This window comes from Eretmochelys imbricata, chromosome 1, assembly GCF_965152235.1.
Source record: "Eretmochelys imbricata isolate rEreImb1 chromosome 1, rEreImb1.hap1, whole genome shotgun sequence".
Classification (NCBI taxonomy): domain Eukaryota; kingdom Metazoa; phylum Chordata; order Testudines; family Cheloniidae; genus Eretmochelys; species Eretmochelys imbricata.
The window spans coordinates 201,359,727-201,384,820 of NC_135572.1; the positions used below are offsets into that span (position 1 = coordinate 201,359,727).

The window sequence follows — 25,094 nt, forward strand, 5'->3', positions numbered from 1 at the left end:
GTTTCTCTATCATAGAATATCAGGGTTGGAAGGGACCTCAGGAGGTCATCTAGTCAACCCCCTGCTCAAAGCAGGACCAATCCTCAACTAAATCATCCCAGACAGGGCTTTATAAAGCCTGACCTTAAACCCTCAAAGGAAGGAGCTTCCACCACCTCACTAGGTAACCTATTCCAGTGCTTCACCACCCTCCTAGTGAAAAAGTTTTTCCTAATATCCAACCTAAACCTCCCCCACTGCATCTTGAGACCTATTACTCCTTGTTCTGTCATCTGCTACCACTGAAACAGTCTAGATCCATCCTCTTTGGAACCCCCTTTCAGGTAGTTGAAAGCAGCTATCCAATCCCCCCTCACTCTTCTCTTCTGCAGACTAAACAATCCTAGTTCCCTCAGCCTCTCCTCATAAGTCATGTGTTCCAGTCCCTTAATCATTTTTGTTGCCCTCCGCTGGACGCTTTCCAGTTTTTTCCACATCCTTGTAGTGTGGGGCCCAAAACTGGACGCAGTACTCCAGATGAGGCCTCACCAATGTTGAATACAGGGGAACAATCACATCCCTCGATATGCTGGCGATGCCCCTACTTATACAGCCGAAAATGCCATTAGCCACCTTGGCAACAAGGGCACACTGTTTACTCATATCCAGCTTCTTACCCACAGGTTCTGCGGAAAAGGACCTAGGAGTTACAGTGGACAAGACAGGCATGCCTGCAAAATGCAGACAGTGCAACAAAGAAATGCAAGGCCTGGTTGCCCAAAGGAAACAACATCCTGAGAGGTGTTCCTTCTCAGGAGGAAGCTCCGTTGAAGATGATGAAAGGAACATGACTGAACATGCAGGATCTTCAGGTTGGTAAACTTTTTTTTAATTTCATACTTGTTTCTTAAGGACTGCCTGTCTTCCTTCTGGACTATTCTTGAATTCTCATGTTTGAGCAAAAAATATAGTTGTTACTCAATGGTACTAGCATTTTAGATGCAGTTGTGATAAAAATAAATAGCTGAAATAGGCAGATCGTCCTTTTACAATTTCACCTTTAACGTAGTACAGAGTGTCAGTGAATGCAATGAGTAATACTAAAAACAGGATGATTAAATAACTACAGTGACTTATTTTGTTTAGGAGAATCCATCCTCAATATGCAGGATTCTGAAGACTATCCACCTTTAAGATCACCATTTTCTATAGTTTTAGAGTTATCTGCCAATGATAGTGTTTGTCATATCATGTATGTCATATAGCCACAGTATATCACCTGTAGCAAAAGGGGGGGGGGAACACAACCTTGTCTATGGCTGTTTCTGGATGATGGAGATAAGAACCAGCAGATTATGAAAGGAGGTAATTGATGAGAAAATTGCCTGGTTTGTTATGCAACAGACTCTCCTTTTTCATATGATTTGAGAACCCACACTTCATTAAAATGGTTCAGTCGTTAAGACCAGGATACCGTCCACCCAACAGAGCAGATGTTGCAGGCAAATAACTGGATAAAGTGTATGAAAGAGAAATTGAGCAGCATGCAAAAGGTCTAGAGGGTGAAATTGTTAACCTGAGTCTTGATGAGTGGAGCACGGTCCACAATGACTTTGTTTGTGCTTGTGGGTAAGGAAGCCATTCCCTTCTGTTGTCAGAAACAATTGATACATCAGGAAATGCACAAACAGCAGAATACTTACGAGAAGTAGCAGTAAAAGCTATAACAAACTGGGGGGGGGGGGGGATTCAAATGTCTAGTATGCAGCTTGGTCACAGACAATGCTGCGAATGTATCCAAGATGAGGAGAAATTTAGAGAGTGAAGAGTCCCAAGCTAATAACATATGCTTGCAGTGCTCATTTGATTCACCTCCTAGCCCAAGACTTCAGTGTTGAAATTGCAAAATACTTCCATCACAACCACCATGCAGCAGCTGCTCTGAAAAAAGTGGGAGGAACCAAGCTAACTCTCCTCCAAGATGTGCGATGGAATTCAGTAGTGAACTGTCTTGAGCACTATATCAAGAACTGGCCTAATCTGATAGTGTGAATAAAATAATGAAAAAATAAATGGTACTGTCACAGCCAAAGTTCTCAACATTGGGCTTAAGAGAAATGTTGAACACATGCTGAGTACCTTGAGCCTGTTGCTGTAGCCTTGGCTTAACTTCAATATAGGAACATGTTGTTGAACAGTCCATTTGTAAGCACCTAGAGGATAATAGGGTTATAAGGGAATAGGCAGCATGGATCTGTCAAGAGCAAATTATGCCAAACCAGCCTAGTTTCCTTCTTTGACAGTATTTTTGGCCTAGTGCAGTAGGGGGAGGAGCAGTAGATGTATGATGTACCTTGATTTTTAGAAAGACTTTTGACACCATTTAAACCTGGGTATGTTTCTTCTTGAGACAAGAAGACCTGAGGGGAACCTGAGAAGTCTTCACATCTGTTAAAGGCTGTTTATAAAGAGAGTGATCAACTTTTCTCTACAGCTCCTGATGGTAGGACAAGAAATGGGCTTAATCTACAGCAAGGAAAAGAGTAGTTAAACTCTGGACTAGGCTTCCAAGGAAGGTTAGGGAATCCCTATCATTTCTTAAGTAAAGATTAGACAAACACCTGTCAAGGATCTAGGTTTACTTGGTCCTGCCTCAGCACAGGGGCCTTGACTAAATGACCTCTCCAAGTCCCCTCCAGCCCTATATTTCTGAGTCTAGTGCTGTGAAGACAACTGTTTAGTCCCCACTCCTTGGATTTTTGACTTCCCACCTGCATTGTCCAGCCCCAAGACTGCTGTGACAGCAGATGGCTCAGCCCTGGGAAGGATGGGGAGAGATGGAGATGAAGGAAGGGCCTTGTATTTCTCAACAGTACTGCCTCAACCAGATTGAGGCAGCTTTTTTTTGAACTTCTAAGGGAGTCCCATCCAGTAATAGGTGGCTGCTACAGCACTTGTTCGCTCCTGCTTCTGTGGCTGGTGAACAAGGATGGAGCAGGCAAAGGGCCAGGTACCAAGCAGAAACAGCACGGTGCTAATGTTAGCATCGGAGAGTCACAGTAAGGAAACTAGCATTCTGGGGGAGAGTGTCAGATCTCCTAGAGAAGATACATCCCCTGCAACTCTACAGGCATGTCAGGGACTGCCTGTGGGGGCCCTGGGGCTGACTGGAGCAGCTTTTGCTTGGCCTAGATTTATGCCAAGCAAGCAGAGCACTATGACACCTAAGCTCCCTCACTCATGTGAGAGATCTCTCCAAGTAGACAGGTGTGGGTGGGTGGGGGGGAGAGAACACACCAGAAATTGGCCACAAAGGGGGGTGGAGCAAAGAAGTAGGAGGAGATGCTAGACCTGCTGCAACTCCATTTATTTAGGTGGGGATTATACCAGGGATGAATGTGCCCTTGCATCACATGGGTGTTGCAGAACCATAATATAGTCAGGGTGCAACAGCTAGGCATTGCTGGTACATCTTCACAAGAAGCCCTGATGGCCTGAGCATTTGGTTCCCCTCACTGTCCCATAGTAGGCACCCTCCAGCAATGACATTTGGAATAGCTACTAGGTCAAAAGTGTGCTGTAATTAGCTATGCCAGTATTATGCCTTTGTTTTCAGTGTGCTGTGCCAAGCTGTTAAATCTCTAAGGGCTCTATCATGTGCAGACGTTTTCTGTTTGTTTCAGAGCAGACATGGGGAGATGCACAAACCTGTCATTCTCTCTTGCTGGGAGACTTTCTTTCTTCCCTTTGACTTGGTCTCAATCTACAATAAAGGTCACCCAGATGGGAAATACTTTGCTCTTTGTGTATGGAAAAACGTGAAAGGTTGTCAGAAATCTCCATCTTTGGGGTTTTGGTGCCTCCAACACCTGGGCAGTGTATTTATTAAATATGGCCGAGAATAACTGGGTCTATGTAAGAAAAAAGATACTTAGCTGCCTTTCATCTCCAGAATGCTTTAGAGACATGAGCTAGCTAGTCTGTAAATACACACTGTCTGCAATGGGTTCAACCTTCTGCCTTCACTGTGAAACCAATGGACTGTCCAGCAAAGCTGACAAAAGCCCCATATCTTGTAGAACAGGTCCCTTTTGCCTTTCAGCCGACCGCTGGCTACTCCCCAGTTCTTTTCTCTGCTCAAAGTGTGTGGTGTCTCTGTCTGTCTCTGCTTCCCTCCCTCGCTGGCCAAGATCAATTTCACTAAATGAATCATAGTCTAGTGGAAACTCCCTATGAACTTTGCCAAGAATTGCAAAGTTGATGAAAGAGCAACGTTCAGCCAAGAGGAGCTTTGCGTGGTTCTTACTGGTTGGGACCAGCAGAGGTTCCCATTAGAGCTGGTGCCTATAGGCCATGAGGGTCATGGTTGGTGTCTCAGCTGAGATTTGTGCCCACATACACACAGTGAGTCTAGCCATGGTTTAGAGGGCACAAGTAGTGGTTATCTAACACAACTGGCCCTGTAACATTGTTACTGGAAGCCTCTCTCCATACCTGCTTTCCCTGGCAGCCACAGATCATTTCTTTAGGTCTCTCTACCAGGCTTCTCCTGTTTGCAATTGATGGAATTTTAATTCAGAGCATTTCCCATCCCTCCAGATTAGCAACACCGTTCCATTTATTCTTCACACTACTCTGGAATTTGCATTTAGCCTAAATCTGGCTTTAAACCTTGCTTCCCACAGCAATGACTCTATGGTTGTGTGGACTTCACAGGTGATGGTGCAACAGATGTGGGCCAATAGATAAGGCACAAGACTGAGAGTCCTCCTGAGGCCTATTCCTGGCTGTACCATTCACTCACTGTGTGACCCATGGGAAAGTCACTTCACTAGTCTGTGCCTCCATTTCTTAATGGAGATTATAATACTGGCCTGTCTCTTGTAAAGTGCTGTGAGATCTACAGATGAAAAGCACTCCATATGTGCTTATTCTTGTTTATACTTGAACACTAGGCATATTTCACTGGTGGGGAGCATTGCCACCACTTTTAGACCTTACATCTCCACAAGGACTCTGGCCACTAGAGGGGAAGATAGTCATGTAACATTTGGACTAATATCAGAGGGATTGGTACAAATTTTCCCCCAACCCCAGGGTTTGGAAGCTGAAGCGGAAGATTTATGGAATGTGGTGCTAGAGGTCTTTGGTCTCCTGTACAAGGATCCAGGCTGTTGTTGCTGATCACTTGTAACAGTTACTGAGGGGGGAAGCTCCAGGGACTAGGGTGACCAGATGTCCCGATTTTATAGGGACAGTCCCGATTTTTGGGTCTTTTTCTTATATAGGCTCCTATTTCCCCTCCCTACCCCCTCCCACCCCCTGTCCTGATTTTTCACAGTTGCTGTCAGGCCACCCTACCAGTGACAGCCTTATAGAGGCTATGGAACAGAGTCAACAGGGAGGCACTAGTAAATTGGACATCTTACCCCTTTCACCTAAGACATCATTCTTGTTTCTGGCCTGAAATGCATCTTTCTCTGTGTGGGAAGCTCCCAACCTCTGGTGTCCTTGCAGTTGTCATCCAGCTGCCTGATAACTGGCCTGTGTCTCAGGTACTGACTGGCACAGGCAGTGCGCGACTCCTGCATTTGAGGAGGCTGGGCCTTAGTGCCAGAAGCTCCCTAGAAGTGGTAGGAAGGGGGCACTGGCACCTGGACTGTGGCCCCACCCCCTGCTCCCCGCAAGGCCTGGCCTTGTTCAGCCCCCTCTTCTGAGGTGCCCCCTGTGCACACATCTCTGCCTCTGAGTGGGTGGAGAAGTGTGAGAAGCAGCGGGGGGTGGGGGCGGGGGCAGGGGGAGTAGGGTTACCAACTTTCTAATTCCAGAAAACCAAACACCCTTGCCCTGTCTGCTGCCCCGCCCTTTCTCTGAAGCCCCACCCCTTCACTCCATTTCCTCCCCCACCCCAATCGCTTGCTTCCCCCCACCATCGCTCACGTGCTCATTTTCACTGCAAGGCCCGAACAGTCATATTTATTGTTTTGACAGATATATTATGCTAAGTTCAGGTTTTATTTGTTACAGGACGCTACAGCTGGCAGCAAAACAGTCAAAAAGGGTAATTTTTAAAAAAATGAAATTTCACAAAGATTTTCATGATTCTTTCCCTCCCATCTTTCCATTTTTTGTAACCAGCTCCATGTTTTTTGTTCACTATGTTATTGTAATTTTACATGTGGAATTAGGACCAGACATTATCACAGCTGCAATGGGTTCATTGAAGGCTCACTCCCGACGCCCAAATGCAAATCCATAGAGCACAACCACAGAAATGGACACACTCCCAAACCTACATGCAGATACACGCGTGTATTCATGTGTACACATCTAGCATGCACTCACACATAATATGGAAATATATTTATTATTACAATTGTTGTTTAGTGCTTAGAGACTCCACCTAAGATCAGGGCTCCAGGGCCGTAGGTGCTGGATATACACACAAAAAGAGTCTGCAACAAAGAGTTTATAATGTAGCTAGACAGAGGTTGGGAGAAATGTATGATATATTGGCTCTTCTGCAATTACTAGTCAACATTCACTTTTTAAGAAACAATACATATCTTTTAGAGTTCCCTTCTCTTTTAAAAAATTGTTATGAAATGAATACACATGTTTTATGTCATCACTTTTTGTGTGTGCAAGCCAGCAAAAGGAATAAAAGTCAAAGAGTTAGGCTACTAATTTTATTCACAAAGGTATACACATATGCAGCAATATACGCATCTTCCTACACAAAGACACACACAGTCTCTTACACACATACATGCACACACTTGCCTACACAGAGACACTTTTTCACACACTTTTCCAGGGGCTGCCTAAATCACCCAGCCAGGAAGAGAGGAGGATGGGTTGGAGGGAAAAAGATTTTGGAGTGGGGGGAGGTGGAGGAGAGAGGATGGGGAGGGAAAGAGGCTAAGGCTGAGAGCAGGCTTGGGGTGAGAGGGGGCAGTGAAGGAGAGAGGAGGTATGTGGAATGGATGAGGATGCAGGGGGAGGCAGAAGGCTACAGGTGCATGAGGATGTGGGGGGAACAGGGTTATATAGGGATATAATGGGAGTGCAGCAGTGTATGGAGGTGAATGGGGTGCAGGGGCTTGGGGGGTGAGGGACATGGGGGTGGCGACTCCAGGCGGTAGAGAGGATGGGTAGGAGAGCACTGTAAGGTACAGGGCTGGGATGGGTAGGTGAGGTGTGAGGGGCAGGCTGGGATGGGACAGGGGAGGGATGCAATGACGGAGCTGTGGTGTGAGGGGGTTGGGATGGGGAGGGATGCAGTGATGGGGATGCAGCCCCATTCCCAGCACTCAGATACGGGGATACACAGACCGCGGTTCGCAACAGACCGTGGTTCGCCGCAGGGCACGCGCCGCAGCTCGAGCCCAGCCACATGAGGAGAAGAGGGCCGGGCAACAGCAGGAGAGGCGCGCACCACGCAACCCCTCAGCAGCCTCCTGCTGAGCACTCGAGTGGCGCTAGTTCCTCCCCTGCCCTGACCCAGCCAATGGGAGCTGTGCTGCAGGGCGGGGCAGCATGTGGACCCCCTGCTCCCCATCCCCCAGTAACCCCTAAGGCTAGGAGCCAGACACGCCAACTGCTACCCAACCTGGGAGTCGCACAGTCTGCAGCATGGTGGCTAGCAGGGGGCCTGCCAGCCCCATTGTGGTGCCGTGCTAACTGGGCGTTCAAAGGCCTGGTCAGCGGTGCTGACCAGAGCCGCACCAGGATCCCTTTTCATCACCCTGGCGGGGAAGCACCAGAGAAGCACAAGAGATGGCTGGGGGGGCGCCATGGGAGAAGCAGTAGAGCAGGGATGGGAAGAGGAGCAGCATGGGCAGGACCGCCAGGCAAGACTGGGATGCGGGAGCGGAGCCTTGGGGCGCAGCATGGCAGCACTCCAAAGATGGCAGGCCAGCGGCACGCCTCCAAAGGGAGATACGCGGTATCCTGGCCTATTATACCCTCCAGCCATGTTGACTGGCAAACTTCTATAACATTGGGAGAAGCCCCCACAGGTTTGGAAGTTCTTCTCTTTGGGAGTCCCTGGAGGATTCTCAGCCCTCCTGGCTCTGGCCTAGTGGGTAGAGTTGTGTGAGTGGTCTCCCTCATGCCATCTTGGTAGTGCTCTTTGCAGATGAAACCAGACAGTTCAGAGACAGGGAAAACTAAAGCCCAGTCAAACCAGTAACAGAACCTCTCCAAACAGGGAAAGGTGTGTGAGTCAGCTAGGATAGGACCCAAATGGCTGTCCCCTAACTACTCTATCAGGCTCCTTCCTACCACCGCTCATTCTTGTGTTTCCCTCCTTGTCCTACTCCCCTTTTTCCCCTTTGTGCCTTCGGGCCTCCTCACCTCATTCCAGTACCTCACATTCTGTTTCTCACTTCTCAGACGCTCTTTCTCTTCCTTCTCCTTCCTGCATCTCCCTCCCTCTTCACTCCCTCCTTCCTGTTCTCTTTCCCTCCGCACCGTTCCCCCCACTCATAGGCACCAACTTTCCCCGGCACCGGTAGGTGCTCGCGCCCGCCCCCACTGGCCCCGCACCCATTACAACCCTTTCCTGCCCCTGCCCCGCACCCATTACAACCCTTTCCGCAAAGTCCCTGCCCCAACTCCGCCCCCTCCCTGCCCCTTTTGGACCCCTTCCCCAAATCCCCGCCCCAGCCCCGCCTCTTCCCCGAGCAGAGCCCGGCGTGCTCAGGGGAGGAGGCGGAGCGGAGGTGAGCTGGGGCGGTGGGGGCAGGACGGGGAGCTGCCGGTGGGTGCAGAGCACCCCACCAATTTTTCCCAATGGGTGCTCCAGCACCGGAGCACCCACAGAGTTGGCACCTATGCCCCCACTTCCCCATAGGGTTGCCAACATTCTAATTGCACAAAACTGAACACCCTAACCCCGCCTCTTCTTCAAGGCCCCACCCTTGCTCACTCCATCCCTCCTCTCTCTGTTGCTCGCTCTCCCCCACCCTCACTCACTCATTTTCACTGGGATGGGGCAGGGAATTGGGGTACAGGAGGGGACTCTGGGCTGGGGGGCGTGGGCTGTGGGTTGGGGGCCAGAAATGAGGGGTTTGGAGTGCAGGAGGGGGCTCTGGCCTGGGGCCAGGGGGCTGGGGAGCAGGCTCTGGGGTGCAGCTGGGGATGAGGGGTATGCAGGGCAGGAGGGGGCTCTGGGCTGGGGGTTGGAGCTGAGGGGTTTGGAGTGAGGGAGGGGGTCCAGGCTGAGGCAGGAGATTGGGGTGTGGGAGGGTGTACGGGTTCTAGGCTAGGGGTGTGGGTTCCAGAGTGGGGCCAGAAATGTGGGGGGGGGGTCAGGGTGCGGGACGGGGCTCTGGGCTGGGGCAGGAGGTTGGGGTGTGGGAGCGGTTCAAGGTGTGGGCTCTGGGCAGTGCTTACCTCTGGGGGGCGCTCCCCAGAAGTGGCAACATGTCCCTTGGCTCCTATGCACAGGGGTAGCCAGGCGGCTCTATGCGGTGCGCTCTGCCTCCACCCGCAGGTGTCTCCCCCACAGCTCCCCCTGGCCGTGGTTCCTGGCCAATGGGAACTGTGGGAGCGGTGCCTGCTGGCTGCACCTACACCTAGTTGCCGGGGGATGTGTCACCACTTCCAGGAGCCTGTCAGCCCCGTGCCACCTAGACTTTGAATGGCCCGTCAGTGGTGCTGAGTGGAGTTGCCACAGTCCCTTTTCGACCTGGTGTTCCAGTCAAAAACAGACACCTGGCAACCCTATTTCCCCATCCCTCTTATTTTCTCTACCCTTCGTCTCTCCCTCCCCTCACCACCACCAGGATTCAGATTTCCCATTGGCCTGTCTGGTTCCTCTTCTCCCACAGGGTGTTCCTAAAGCATGATGAATGCATCTGATTGATTGGGAAGAAACGGCTTGGACTGGGGTTCCCAGCTTTCCTCAGCCAGGCCTCTTCAAGCTCTGCTCCAGGAAAACTGGCTCCAGTAGCTCAAGCCAGCAGAGGCCCTGCATGGGAGGAAAGCTCATAAAACCCAGGTGTGTTATCGCTCTGCATTGCTGTCAGCCTTAGAACATGAGCCTCCCTCAGAGCTGTGTGCTCCCTGCCAAGTGATTGGAAAGAAAGTGAAGGGCCAGCCAGGGCAGGTGTCAGGTTTCTGCTCAGGGAAAGGAATGAGGCTGTGCTGTCTGAAATCCCACACATGCAATTTCACTGGGGAGTACCACAAGCCTTATCAGGATTCAGGCACTGGCTGCTCAGAAGAGGGATAGTTTCCCATTCTTGGTCTCTCTGCGCTCTTTCTCTCTCTAACCCTCTGCTCTTTCTTTCTCTCATCTGTTTCCTTTGACGCTGGTCCCAGGCCCACTGCCAAGTCTCTGATCCATTAGTGAGGTGCCTTGTTGACTGAAGCACAAATCATGATGGATCCGGGTGCAATTAGCAGCTCCTAGCACCTCATCTGGAAGACATTAGCTTGACTGGGGGGAGGCAGAATTGGGAGGGGAAGAGAGAAATACGAAAGAATTGATGTAGATGCCAAACTGAATAAATAGCCTATTTTTACAACATTAAGGAACAACAATCCAGCAGCAGATAGTGATGTGCAAACAGGGGAGACAGGGCGTGTAGTTATCATATCCTAGTCAACATGGCCCCCAGAACTATAACACATTCTGGGGGTGTACGGTGGTTACTGAACTCTCGGACTTGCAGTTACCATGTCCCATACAAAGTGTCCCTTGGTTTTCTCACACAGGCCCAGACTGATGATTATGGTGTTCCACAGAGTGTGCCCCTTGGGGTACCATAACATCACCAGCTGGGAGGCTTGGTTCTCTAGGTGCCTCCCAGTGTGTGCTGCTATGGCCTACAGTACCACTCACTCCCAGAGCCATGCCAGGGGTGGGGTTATGATGTCCTGTACAGTATCATGGCGCACTAAAGTGTCCTAGATTGTATGGCTATAAACAAGCCAGGACTCAGCCCTGGTCTACACTGCGAGTTTAGGTCGAATTTAGCAGTGTTAGATCGATTTAACCCTGCACCTGTCCACACGCCGAAGCCATTTTTGTTGACTTAATGGGCTCTTAAATCGATTTCTGTACTCCTTTCCGACGAGGGGATTAGCGCTGAAATCAACATCTCCGGGTCGAATTTGGGGTAGTGTGGACGCAAATCGACGGTATTGGCCTCCGGGAGCTATCGTACAGTGCTCCATTCTGACTGCTCTGGACAGCACTCTCAACTTGGATGCACTGGCCAGGTAGACAGGAAAAGCCCCATGAACTTTTGAATTTCATTTCCTGTTTGGCCACCGCGGTGCGACCATGCAGAGCTCATCAGCAGAGGTGACCATGGAGTCCCAGAATCGCAAAAGAGCTCCAGCATGAACCAAATGGGAGGTACTGGATCTGATTGCTGTATGGGGAGACGAATCCGTGCCATCAGAACTCCGTTCCAAAAGATAAAATGCCAAAATATTTGAAAAAATCTCCAAGGGCATGAAGGACAGAGGCTATCACAGGGACCCGCAGCAGTGCCATGTGAAATTTAAGGAGCTCAGGCAACCCTACCAAAAAACCCAAGAGGCAAACATCCGCTTGGGGTCAGAGCCTCAGACATGCTGCTTCTATGATGAGCTGCATGCAATTCTAGGGGGTGCCCCTACAACTACCCCTCACCTGTACGTGGACTCCTACAAGGGAGTCTCACGCAACAGGGATGAGGATTTTGTGGATGAGGAAGATGATAGAGCACACCAGGCAAGCGGAGAAACTCCCCAACAGCCAGGAACTGTTTATCACCCTGGAGACAGCACCCTCCCAACCCGAGCTCCTGGACCTTGAAGGCGGAGAAGGCACCTCTGGTGAGTGTACCTTTGTAAATATAATATACGGTTTAAAAGCAAGCGCGTTTAATGATTAATTTGCCCTGAAGACTTGGGATGCATTCGCAGCCAGTACAGCTACTGAAAAAGTCTGTTAACATGTCTGGGGATGGAGCGGAAATCCTCCAGGGACATCTCAATGAAGCTGTCCTGGAGGTATTCCCAAAGCCTTTGCAAAAGGTTTCTGGGGAGGGCAGCCTTATTGCATCCTCCATGGTAGGATACTTTACCACGGCAGGCCAGTAGCACATAGTCTGGAATCATTGCATAAGAAAGCATGGCAGCGTGTGGTCCCGGTGTTTGCTGGCATTCAAGCAACATCCATTCTTTATCTCTCTCTGTGTTACCCTCAGGAGAGTGAAATCATTCATGGTCACCTGGTTGAAATAGGGGAATTATTCCACAGAGACTTGGTGGGATAACTCACATAACTGGAGTACTGTCCTGGATGGATATAAACTGTTCAGGAAGGACAGGCAGGGCAGAAAAGGTGGGGGAGTTGCATTGTATGTAAGAGAGCAGTATGACTGCTCAGAGCTCTGGTATGAAACTGCAGAAAAACCTGAGAGTCTTTGGATTAAGTTTAGAAGTGTGAGCAACAAGGGTGATGTCGTGGTGGGAGTCTGCTATAGAACACCGGACCAGGGGGATGAGGTGGACGAGACTTTCTTCCAGCAACTAACGGAAGTTACTAGATCGCAGGCCCTGGTTCTCATGGGAGACTTCAATCACCCTGATATCTGCTGGGAGAGCAATACAGCGGTGCACAGACAATCCAGGAAGTTTTTGGAAAGTGTAGGGGACAATTCCTGGTGCAAGTGCTGGAGGAACCACTAGGGGCAGAGCTTTTCATGACCTGCTGCTCACAAACCGGGAAGAATTAGTAGGGGAAGCAAAAGTGGAGGGGAACCTGGGAGGCAGTGACCATGAGATGGTCGAGTTCAGGATCCTGACACAAGGAAGAAAGGAGAGCAGTAGAATACGGACCCTGGACTTCAGAAAAACAGACTTTGACTCCCTCAGGGAACCCCCTGGGAGAATAACATGAGGGGGAAAGCAGTCCAGGAGAGCTGGCTGTATTTTAAAGAATCCTTATTGAGGTTACAGGGACAAACCATCCCGATGTGTAGAAAGAATAGTAAATATGGCAGGCGACCAGCTTGGCTTAACAGTGAAATCCTTGCTGATCTTAAACACAAAAAAGAAGCTTACAAGAAGTGGAGGATTGGACAAATGACCAGGGAAGAGTATAAAAATATTGCTCGGGCATGCAGGAGTGAAATCAGGAAGGCCAAATCACACCTGGAGTTGCAGCTAGCAAGAGATGTTAAGAGTAACAAGAAGGGTTTCTTCAGGTATGTTAGTAACAAGAAGAAAGTCAAGGAAAGTGTGGGCCCCTTACTGAATGAGGGAGGCAACCTAGTGACAGAGGATGTGGAAAAAGCTAATGTACTCAATGCTTTTTTTGCCTCTGTCTTCATGAACAAGGTCAGCTCCCAGACTACTGCACTGGGCAGCACAGCATGGGGAGGAGGGGATCAGCCCTCTGTGGAGAAAGAAGTGGTTTGGGACTATTTAGAAAAGCTGGACAAGCACAAGTCCATGGGGCCAGATGTACTGCATCCGAGAGTGCTAAAGGAGTTGGCGGATGTGACTGCAGAGCCATTGGCCATTGTCTTCGAAAACTCATGGCGATCGGGGGAGGTTCCGGATGACTGGAAAAAGGCTAATGTAGTGCCAATCTTTAAAAAAGGGAAGAAGGAGGATCCTGGGAACTACAGGCCAGTCAGCCTCACTTCAGTCCCTGGAAAAATCATGGAGCAGGTCCTCAAGGAATCAATTCTGAAGCACTTAGAGGAGAGGAAAGTGATCAGGAACAGTCAACATGGATTCACCAAGGGCAAGTCATGCCTGACTAATCTAATTGCCTTCTATGACGAGATAACTGGCTCTGGATGAGGGGAAAGCAATGGACATGTTGTTCCTTGACTTTAGCAAAGCTTTTGACACAGTCTTCCACAGTATTCTTGCCAGGAAGTTAAAGAAGTATGGGCTGGATGAGTGGACTATAAGGTGGACAGAAAGCTGGCTAGATTGTCGGGCTCAACGAGTAGTGATCAATGGCTCCATGTTGAGTTGGCAGCTGGTATCAAGTGGAGTGCCCCAAGGTTCAGTCCTCGGGCCGGTTTTGTTCAATATCTTCATTAATGATCTAGAGGATGGCGTGGATTGCACCCTCAGCAAGTTTGCAGATGACACTAAACTGGGAGGAGAGGTAGATACGCTGGAGGGTAGGGATAGGATACAGAGGGCCCTAGATAAATTAGAGGATTGGGCCAAAAGAAATCTGAGGAGGTTCAACGAGGACAAGTGCAAAGTCCTACACTTAGGACAAAAGAATCCCATGCACCGCTACAGACTAGGGACCGAATGGCTCGGCAGCAGTTCTGCAGAAAAGGACCTAGGGGTTACAGTGGATGAGAAGCTGGATATGAGTCAACAGTGTGCCCTTGTTGCCAAGAAGGCCAATGGCATTTTGGGGTGTATAAGTAGGGGCATTGCCAGCAGATCGAGGGACGTGATCGTTCCCCTCTATTCAATATTGGTGAGGCCTCATCTGGAGTACTGTGTCCAGTTTTGGGCCCCACGCCACAAGAAGGATGTGGAAAAATTGGAAAACGTCCAGCAGAGGGCAACAAAAATGATTAGGGGACTGGAACACATGACTTATGAGGAGAGGCTGAGGGAACTGGGATTGTTTAGTCTGCGGAAGAGAAGAATGAAGGGGGATTTGATAGCGGCTTTCAACTACCTGAAAGGGGCTTCCAAAGAGGATGGATCTAGACTGTTCTCAGTGGTAGCAGATGACAGAATGAGGAGTAATGGTCTCAAGTTGCAGTGGGGGAGGTTTAGGTTGGATATTAGGAAAAACTTTTTCACTAGGAGGGTGGGGAAACACTGGAATACGTTACCTAGGGAGGTGGTAGAATCTCCTTCCTTAGAAGTTTTTAAGGTCAGGCTTGACAAAGCCCTGTCTGGGATGATTTTGTTGGGGATTGGCCCTGCTTTGAGCAGGGGGTTGGACTAGATGACCTCCTGAGATCCCTTCCAACCCTGATATTCTATGATTCTATGATGCTATGAATTTTATTAAGGGGACATTCAAAGGTGGCCATTCCTGCTGGGCTGTTTGCCTGTGGCCAAAAAGAAATCATCTCCACTGTTAGCCACATGGTGGGGGGAGGAGTGAAGCGATCATCCCAGAGAATTGGGTGTGTCGAGGGGTTAGTTGGGTTTGTGCTGCATGTTAACCCGAAAACATCAGCCCCTCCTTTTAAATGGCCAATATGTCTTTTTCAATTTTACTCTCCCTTTTTTTCCTCCTGCAGCTGCAAATGTTTCAATGCTGCCACTAGCATCTCCGTCCCAGAGGCTAGCGCAAATAAGAAGGTGAAAAAAACGCACTCACAATGAAATGTTCTCTGAGCTCATGCAGTCCACCCAAACTGAAAGAGCCCAGCAGAATGCGTGGAGGCAGACAATGGCAGAGTCCAGGAAAGCACAAAGTGGACAGGAGGGATGTGCAAGAGGACAGGAGGCGGGAGCAACAGGAGAGGTGGCGAGATCAAGAGGAAAGGTGGCAGCAGCATGATGAGAGGAGGCAGGATGCAATGCTGAGGCTACTGGAGGATCAAACTGATATGCTCTGGTATATGGTTGAGGTGCAGGAAAGGCACAGACCGCCACTGCAGCCCCTGTGTAACCAACCACCCTCCTCCCCAAGTTCCATAGCCTCCTCACCCAGATGCCCAAGAACGTGGGAAGAGGTGCCTCCTCCGGGCACCCAACCACTCCACCCCAGAGGACTGCCCAAGCAACAGAAGTCTGGCATTCAATAAGTTTTGAAGTGCAGTGTGGCCTTGTCCTTCCCTCCTGTCCCAGCCCTCCCGGGCTACCTTGGCAGTCATCCCCCTATTTGTGTGATGAATTAAAAAAGAATGCATGAATTTGAAACAACAATTACTTTATTGCCTCTGCAAGCGGTGATTGAAGTGGGGAGGGGAGGGCGGTTGGCTTACAGGGAACTAGAGTGAACCAAGGGGACGGGTTTTCATCCAGGAGAAACAAACAGAACTGTCACACTGTAGCTTGGTCAGCCACGAAACTGGTTTTCAAAGCTTCTCTGATGCGCAGTGCGCCATGCTGTGCTCTTCTAACCGCCCTGGTGTCTGGCTGCGCGTAATCAGCAGCCAGGTGATTTGCCTCAACTTCCCACCCCGCCATAAACGTTTCCCCCTTACTCTCTCAGATACTGTGGAGCACACAGCAAGCAGTAATAACAGTGGGAATATTGGTTTTGCTGAGGTATAACCTAGTCAGCAAACAGCACCAGCGAGCTTTTAAACGTCTAAAGGCACATTCGACCACCATTCTGCACTTGCTCAGCCTATAGTTGAACTGCTCCTTACTACTGTCCAGGGTGCCTGCGTATGGCTTCATGAGCCATGGCATTAAGGGGTAGGTTGGGTCCCCAAGGATAACTATAGGCATTTCAACATCCCCAACGGTTATTTTCTGGTCTGGAACGTAAGTCCCTTGCTGCAGCTGTTCATACAGACCAGAGTTCCTGAAGATGCGAGCATCATGTACCTTTCCTGGCCATCCTATGTTGATGTTGGTGAAACGTCCCTTGTGATCCACCAGTGCTTACAGCACCATTGAAAAGTACCCCTTGTGGTTTATGTACTGGCTCCCTTGGTGATCCAGTCCCAAGATAGGGATATGCGTTCTGTCTATCTCCCCACCACAGTTAGGGAATCCCATTGCAGCAAAGCCATCCACTACGACCTGCACATTTCCCAGAGTCACTACCCTTGATAGCAGCAGCTCAGTGATTGCGTTGGCTACTTGGATCACAGCAGCCCCCACAGTAGATTTGCCCACTCCAAATTGATTCCCAAGTGACCGGTAGCTGTCTGGCATTGCAAGCTTCCAGAGGGCTATCGCCACTCGCTTGTGAACTGTGAGGACTACTCCCATCTTGGTATTCTTGCACTTCAGGACAGGGGAAAGCAAGTCACAAAGTTCCACAAAAGTGTCCTTACACATGCGAAAGTTTCGCAGCCACTGGGAATCATCCCATACCTGCAACGCTATGCAGTCCCACCAGCCTGTGCTTGTTTCATGGGCCCAGAATCAGCGTTCCACGGCATGAGCCTGCCCCATTGCCACCAGGATGGCCAGATTGCCAGGGCCCATGCTTTGAGAGAAGTCTGTGTCCATGTCCTCATCACTCTCGTCACTGCGCTACCATCACCTCCTTGCCTGCTTTTGCAGGTTCTGGTTCTGCATATACTGCATGGTAATGTGCAAGGTGTTTACAATGCTCATAACTGCCATGGTGATCTGAGCAGGCTCCATGCTTGCCATGATATGGCGTCTGCAGGACAGCAGAGTTGCAGGGGAAGCGGTGGTTGGATGACCAGTTTTGCAGACCTACTGCACCGTCTGCTGCCAGGACACAACAGCTGAGCGGGTTGCATGCTTGACGTGGTATGGCGAGACAAGAGCAACCGAGCAGAGTTGAGACCACCAGGAGAGCAGCGTGCCAGTGGAAGGGTGCTCTGTGAGTGGCTGGTCCCTTGTTTTCCAGGCGGGGAGGATGAAGGAGAAAGACTTGGTTCTGGTTAAGCCCTTGGTCACATGAGGATGCCTTTCCTATTACTTTTTTGTTTTTCCTTCTTAGTAACACTTCCAATTAACTCTCCCAACTTGCTCACATATTGTACTCTGCCCTGCATGAGGGGTGGGCTTGTGTCAGTCTCAAGTAAGGAATAATGTGGGGTTGTTCAAATCAGGGACTTTTAGTCATGGTCACCACCTGCCCCTTGCCCCTGACCCGACAAAGAGAATTCGGGAACCACATGATACTGAAGGATGACACTACTGAGGAGAGCTTTAAGACCATGATCAAAGGCATGTGGATACCATGTGATGTGTGGTAGAAGTGCCAGAGAGTTCATCATGACATTATCAGGATTAAATTTGGGCCCAAATTTAGGAACTGGGGGGAAGCAGAAGAAAAAAACCCAAGCTCTTACAAAACCAAAGACCACGAGATCATTCAAATGGAAACAATTATTTTTTAGCTCTAAAAACATTCCTCTGTGGCATTTGCAACCCAAACATTGCATCATTGTGCTAGGGCATAAGGACCTGCTAATGAAACTGACTGCAAAACAACCACCTATTTTCCTTGTCCAAGCTGTGAGAAGTGCAAAAAGTAAACAGGACAAATAGTGCCATGGGAATAGTGTGACAAATATTTATTTGAGTAACCTAGAGTGGGATTTCCAAAAGGATCTCAATGAGTTAAGTCCCCAAATCTCACTGAATTTCAATTGGCACCTAATTCAGTTAGGGTCTTTTGAAAATCACAGCCCTAACACGTTATAGGAAAGGATTTTTGTAAAGAACCTAATAGCATATTTTTAAGATTGTAAGACAACTTGTGTTAAAAGGCTTTTAAAAAAAATATTTTCTTATTTTCTAAAAAACAATAATTTGGATTTGAAATATCTCATGCAGTGTGAGTGTTAGTGTGGGATTTTTTGTGGAGGGGGCACAGGTGGAGGTGTGTATGTCGGGGGGAGAAAATTGTCCAAGTCGTTCTGTATCTTACACTTTTAATGTACCTCCTCCCTGGGGACTCCACCCATTTTCCAACAGGCAAGAGTGTTGTCTTCTGAGCACTGTGGGGCCCAGTCCTCTGGCTTCAAGCAGGAGATATGAGTTTTTACAAGAACCTTGTGGGACTCTCCAGGATGATAAATCTGCTACCTGATTAAAGAACAGGAGGCACCTGAGCCGAGGGTAACAATCTTTGCACCATGAGAGCAGGCTTTGGTACACACTCTGATATAGGGGAATTCATGGCTACTCCTGTCCCAGGCTGTCCCAGCAGGAGGCGCTGTAGGCAGCAGTGCAGGAACCCTGGCTGTGGGAGAATTCATAGTTACTCCAACCCCAGCAGGAGACACTATAGAAACAGCCATGAAAAACTACTTAGCAATAGTTCAATTTCTTGGGAGGATAAGCTGCCTCTCTTTTGTTAAGATAGAGAAGGGGCAAATGTATTGATCAAGATCAAGATCGATCTGTAAATAGTAATTTCGCTGGTAGGTCATTTAAACAGACAGAAGCAGCTACTGCTAACTTCATCCATCATCCAAGAGTCCTTCTCATGACACAGACCTGTGTGCTGCCCGCTACACTTTGAGCTCAGTGCCTCTGGCCAGGCTGTTTGCTGCCCTATAAGGTAACTGAATCTTCACAGTTAATTTGATCTCTCTAGAGTCACTAAAACCTTCTTGGTGCATGTTTGGGCCTTGGAAAAATGACTAAGGAGCTGCAGAAGGAATTAATTTATGCAGGAAAACTAAAAGAATTAAAGGCCCCGTTCACCTCTCACTTTACACTAGAATTTACATTGGTGTGAATTAAGTGGGGTTTACATGAGGGTAACTGAGAGAAGAACCAAGCCTGAAATAAGCATTGCTTTCTAATTAACCGTTAAGATGAGATCAAAGAAATACCAAAGTGGGCAAGAGTTTGTTTTGGATGGTTCAACCTAGTAAAATCAGAAGTAATGGGACGAAATATAGCAGAGGAAAATTTAGGCTGAATATCAGGAATCGATGAATCAGAATCTCCATCTTGTATCTGTCAACTGCAAGGTTCTGAAGCATTTGGCCATTGTCAGAGGCCAGATGCTGGATGAGATGGATTTTGGGACTCAGCTAGTCTGGCTGTTCCTATATTCCTATAAGAGGTGCCCCAGGACTAGCTCCAGGTCAGGAATGACTTTTTGTTTTGAAAGTTTCCAGGAATTAGGGTGGCTGTTAAATGCTTTGAGATCCTGGTCTGAAAGATGCTGTAGAAATGTGTGTCCAGCCTAGTGCAAGGTAAATCCAGGCATGTGTGCACACAGGTACAGCTCTTATCACAACTCTTTTTGCCTGTTGCACAATCCAGAGTGGGGATCCCCATGTTCCAACATTGTGGTGGCCTTTAAAGGGACAAAGTGTTGTTCTGAATGAGGAACTATGAAAAGAGATACTGTAACTAGAGAAGAGGGTATGTATGTATCAAACAATAGCTAAAGAGGAGGCTTAAGTTTGTAAGTCAGTATCTGCATGTCTTAATACCAGAAATCGTGAGGAATTGTTTAGGATGATCCTTATCATTGGAAGTAATGGGCTGAAAAGGACAACTTAAAGTGAATAACATAATGTTATGCTGGAAGGTGGTAGTGGCTGCCACTAAGTGGGTCTTTGATCTATAAACAATCACAGACCAGGTTAAAATGGAAGGTGCAATTAAACCCTTCAAGTAGTGAGCTTGCTGGAAACAGAAGCCACTGTCCAAGGCAATGGGCTGCATAGCAAGGCTCAATCAGAAGCTAAGTCATATGGGCTGAGGGGCTCCCTGATTGCAAATGCAGGGGCTAAGGGACTGTTTGTCAAGCTGGGTGTGTGTTAGAGGGAGAGCACCAGCAGACAGAAAGAGAAACATTTATCAGCGTGGCCCTGAGAGGGAGCAGAGACACAATTCTTTGGTGTGCAGAACTGACTAGAGAGGCAGACTTGGAAACAGTGACCAAGGAAACTGCCTGCTGTGTGTTCCCACTGGGTTCAGGAGAGCAGGGTTTTGTGGGAACTCATTGTAAATAAACAGGATTGCACCAGACAACATACCTGCCTCCATCATCCATTTCTCCTAATGGAAACAGTCCCGCAAAGACCCCGAATATTGGCTAACCACTCAGGCCAAAGGGATAACAGTAAGTTTGCTAACGCTGAGAACCGAGGCTGTGGAATTGTGTGTGGAAACCCCATCACTTGGGACATTTCAAACTGAATGGGACAAAGTGCTGGAAAATGTACTGTGGGGAAGGACCCTGTGTCAGCCAGATGGCTGAGGGGCCTGGCAGGACTGCCCCATCTCTGATTGCTAGAAGTCATTAACTATCTGAATCTTTCTCTGGCCCTGTCAGCAGAGAAGGCCAAGGGGCTATTCTTGGTGTAATCCCATGGAGGCCAGTGGGGTTACACCAGGGGTGAATTTGGCCCAGCAAGTTTGAAGCTGATCACGCAGCCCCTGGAAAGCAGCAGCCACCAGGGAAAGCAGAAGGCAATGGGGATTGTGGAGAAGGCTCTTTCCTGGGCTGAGGCAGGAACAGGGCCAGGCCAGCACTGTAGGCTTTTGTCCTAGGTGCCTCCCTGTCTTGGGATCCCAGGTGCTGGAGCAGGGATAGGGGTTAGCAGATTTTTTCCATGCTGTTTCTCCACGGTCCCTCACAGAGCCCATCAGGACAGCCTTTTATCAGCATTGCACGCTTTAGTGAGTCTGTCATGACTCACGCACAATGTGCTCCACGCTGGATTAATCCAGGCTTTACGCTTGGGATGTGGCGAGGGAGAGAAATGGATGTATGGACTAATGGGGGCTGGAGAGATCAGAAACCCAGTCCCTTCACATATTGAAGATAGGCTCTCAATTTTAGGGTGATCTGAATGGGCCAAGAAAGAACAAACCTAGGTCAATGGGGACGTGTACTAAAAGAACAAGTGGGGAGGGGAATACAGCTGTAGATAATTAAGCTTGGAAGGATTAGATTGTTATTGGTAAATGTCAATTTTCACCACACACACACACAGAAAAATGTTTCCATTGATGATGATGGAAATTTACAGATAGGCTGCTTGAGAATTTACTTTGATTTAAGGCTAAAATTTTGACATATGATAGCGAGAGTTTGTGTTAACAGTTATAAAACGTTAGCTTTTTGAACTACAGGGTCTACTCTCATTAAGTGATTAGTGTCTGACATCCCGCTCCGTAACTTCCCACAACTTTGAACACTTAAATTGAAAAAAACGCTTTACAATAAATATTTGAAGGATATTATCAATTATTTTAAATATTGATTTCTGCCATGCCTATAGATACAGTCCTGTTCTTACAGTCTTATCAGAGAAGAAGTGTGATTAGAGCTAGATTAAATATGCCCTGAACCCTCAAAGACTGGACCGCAAGTTCAGGATCTCTTGAATCAGCAAAATTAGCCCAGAAACCCCTTGAACAGCCTTCTAGTATTATTGCTGCTTTCCACGCACTAAGCACCAACTCAATCTTTGCCCAGATTACTTTTATTTCAGTTTAAGAGACTCCACAAAGAAAAAACTCCTAGGAGGGTAAAGATGCAGTGCCCAGAATACCAAATCAGAACAACGCAACCATCTCATCTCATCAGCTTTGATGCCTAGCCAGAATGAGGATGTATAAATAAATACAAGCCACAGGGACCCCTGAATGAAGCCTCTGGAAAAATGAAGGTTTCAGAAAAATCAGAACGCAGCATAATCATCACGGATAACAACCAAGGATCACAGACAATAGCAAAAGACTATTGCACTGCATTGTGGATTCATTTATTTATTTAGACCTTTAAGAACCAAAGTTTCGCAAGACAGATCCAAATGCAAAAAAAAGAAAAAAAAGAGTGCCATCGGGTTCACTGTTTATTCACATTAGAACCTAGTGCTCCGAAGAGTGGTGCTTCGGCTAAACTCTTTCCGCTGCCTCCTCTCCCCTCAGCCAGAGCACCACTTGCAGAGCCCTGCCCTGACTATTGTATATCCAAGTGCAACTGTCCTGTGGTGGACTCATAACCTGTATATTTGAGGATCTGTGCTTGGGATCTTGGAGATCTTATGCACTGCAGGTTAGATGAGAACAACATACGTTGCTCTTAAGTACTTGAATGTCACCACAGGAGCAGAAGGGGGGCAAGGGAACTGCACAGAGGCAGCAGTTATGTCTGCCTGCCCACGTCTAATGACTGCAGACAAGGCACTGAAGGCTGCAGGTTCCCTAAGGCCAAGCTCAGAGCAGATTCCGGGCACCAGGGAGTGTGAGTAGAGATTAATGAGAAGTAGGAGCCACATAGACCACCAAGTCTGGGGGAAGCAGAGGGGGCCCCTCTGGGCATTGCTTTGGAGCTCCTAAAACCTCTGGTTCCAATCCATCGCTACCATGTGGCCCCTTTATGGCAACCAGGGGATGCCCCTGATGTAGGAGGCTTCCCCCAGCTATTACAGAACAGGCATAGCATACAGGAGTATCTGTCGCAAGGGGCATATCTGGGAGTGAAGAGGCATGGCCCACGTACTATTGAGCTCCGAGTATTCCTGGGTGCTGTAATTCTCTTGGGGCTGCAGGCAGTTGGGCACAAGTTAGGGTAGTCCTCAGGCTGCTCTAACCTGTGCCAGGGGCCTGCGCATCCCCCAGAATGACCCAAACAACAAAGGCACAAAGCTGGCATAAAATTTTCACTGACAGGAGTGAGAGTTTGGGATGTGCAAAGAATACAAGATTAAGGCCAGAGTTTGCAACTCAAAGTGAAACTGTAACTCCCCAATTTTCAATGTTCCTGGTGAATGAAATGCAGGACATCAGTCATTACCAGCAGTGGAGAAAGAAATTCTTCCTGAGCTTAAATTAATACATTAAGGTGTCATAAAGAGGACAAGGAGAGGACTTGTCTTCAGAAATTAGAAATGGTAAAATCAGTCCTGGATCTAAGCTTCCCTTAAGCTTGGGTGGATTTAGATCCCAGGAGCCATTTGGGGGCAGTCCATTTAAATATGATTGATTATTAAAAAAAAAATCGTGTGTTTTAAAATGTGGTCTCACTATTTATGCTGTTTTTACAATTTTTGTATTTTGCTCAGCCTGGACAATTAGTTTAGGGCATTTTCACTTAGATTAATTAGTAATAATTATGAATTATAGTTGAATACAGGCACTTGTAACGGGGAGCCTTTAGGAAACACTTATTTTCACTTTCTCACGGAGGTAGAAGCTTTTTATATTTGGCGCATTCATTCATTATGGGCCACTGAGTACAGGAAAAATCCCAAATGCTCCACCTTTCTATCAGAGGCATGAAAAAGTCATCATTCTAACCATTCATGAACATTTTTGATATTCTACCATGAAGTTAATATAATATAGTCTATCCCCGAATATTTTTAAGACAGTGGACCAAATTTAAAGGTGAGTTTATACAGCTGTAACTCACAACCTTAGGGGCCTATTGACTATTGCCCTGCATCTTGTACAATCCTTTACACCCACCAACTGCTTGTCTATGCACGCAAATTGTACCTCGTTAGCTGTACCAGTGTGCAGCTAAAGAAGCAAAACCATCTGAGGGTGGATACAGCTGTATAGTATCAAGTACCTTTCTACCAAGCATAGCTCTACCTGTGCAGGAAGGGAACAAAGCTATAGCAGGATAAGGCACTGTTACACCGGTATAGCTGTGTCCATACTAGGGATTGTACAGGTATAACTAGACCAGTAAAAAAAAGTCCCACCCTAGCTGAGATAATTATGCTGGTACAAAACTTGCATAGCCTAGGCCAGGGCAAGTGGGGCATAAAATTTATGGCTACACAAGAGGGCCCAGAAAAAAAGGAGTATAGTAAGAAAAACAATCAACAGGAGGAGGATGTAGGAACTTTGTTCTCACTCTGCTATAACTTACACCTTGTTACAGTGCCTTCTGGTTGCTCAGTGGGGAACTTCACCATCTTAGACTCCTCTACACATTAATAAGGGGGTGAAAGGGCCTCCTGAGTGTAAGAGGTTATGTCTACACTACAGCCACTACAGTGGAATAGCTATGGCACTGTAGCTGTGCTGCTGTAGTGTAGACACTTCCTGCAGCGAGGGAAGGTTTTTTTTCTGTTGATGTAGTTAATCCATCTCTCAGAGGTGGTAGGTAGGTTGACGGACGAATTCTTCTGTTGACCTACCCGTATCTACACTGGGGGTTAGGGTGACCTAACTTCATTGCACAGGGCATACAATTTTTCACAGCCCTAAGTGATGGATATAGGTCAATCTGATTTCCAAGCGCCGACCAGGCCTAAAATAAACTAGTTTAAATGTGACTTAAAACCATTTGAAGTGTGTCTACGTTAAGGGGTCGTATTGATATCACTAAATCAACATCAAAGCAATTTAGTTTACACTAGTGCAAATTTCGTAAACTAGATAAGCCTAGTTCTTGCATCACCTCTGAAATTTAGTACACTGTGTTTTGATGACTCGAGCCCTTCCCTCTTTGTTTTCTCTGATTTGTCCAATCTATTGTTAAAAGATGCTTAGTTTCTGAATCCTGCTCTGAC

At 48.0% G+C, this 25,094-nt stretch overlaps 2 protein-coding genes across 2 annotated transcripts in view; both read left to right on the forward strand.

Annotated features, from left to right (window-relative positions):
* GTPBP8 (GTP binding protein 8) overlaps nt 1-25,094 on the forward strand; it is a 385,924-nt gene that overhangs the window by 153,504 nt on the left and 207,326 nt on the right. The window lies entirely within an intron of this gene.
* BOC (BOC cell adhesion associated, oncogene regulated) overlaps nt 7,844-25,094 on the forward strand; it is a 105,422-nt gene continuing 88,171 nt past the window's right edge. The window contains exon 1 of the mRNA XM_077817938.1: nt 7,844-7,927. Within this exon, the coding sequence (XP_077674064.1) occupies nt 7,844-7,927 (84 nt within the window). The remainder of the gene's footprint in view (nt 7,928-25,094) is intronic.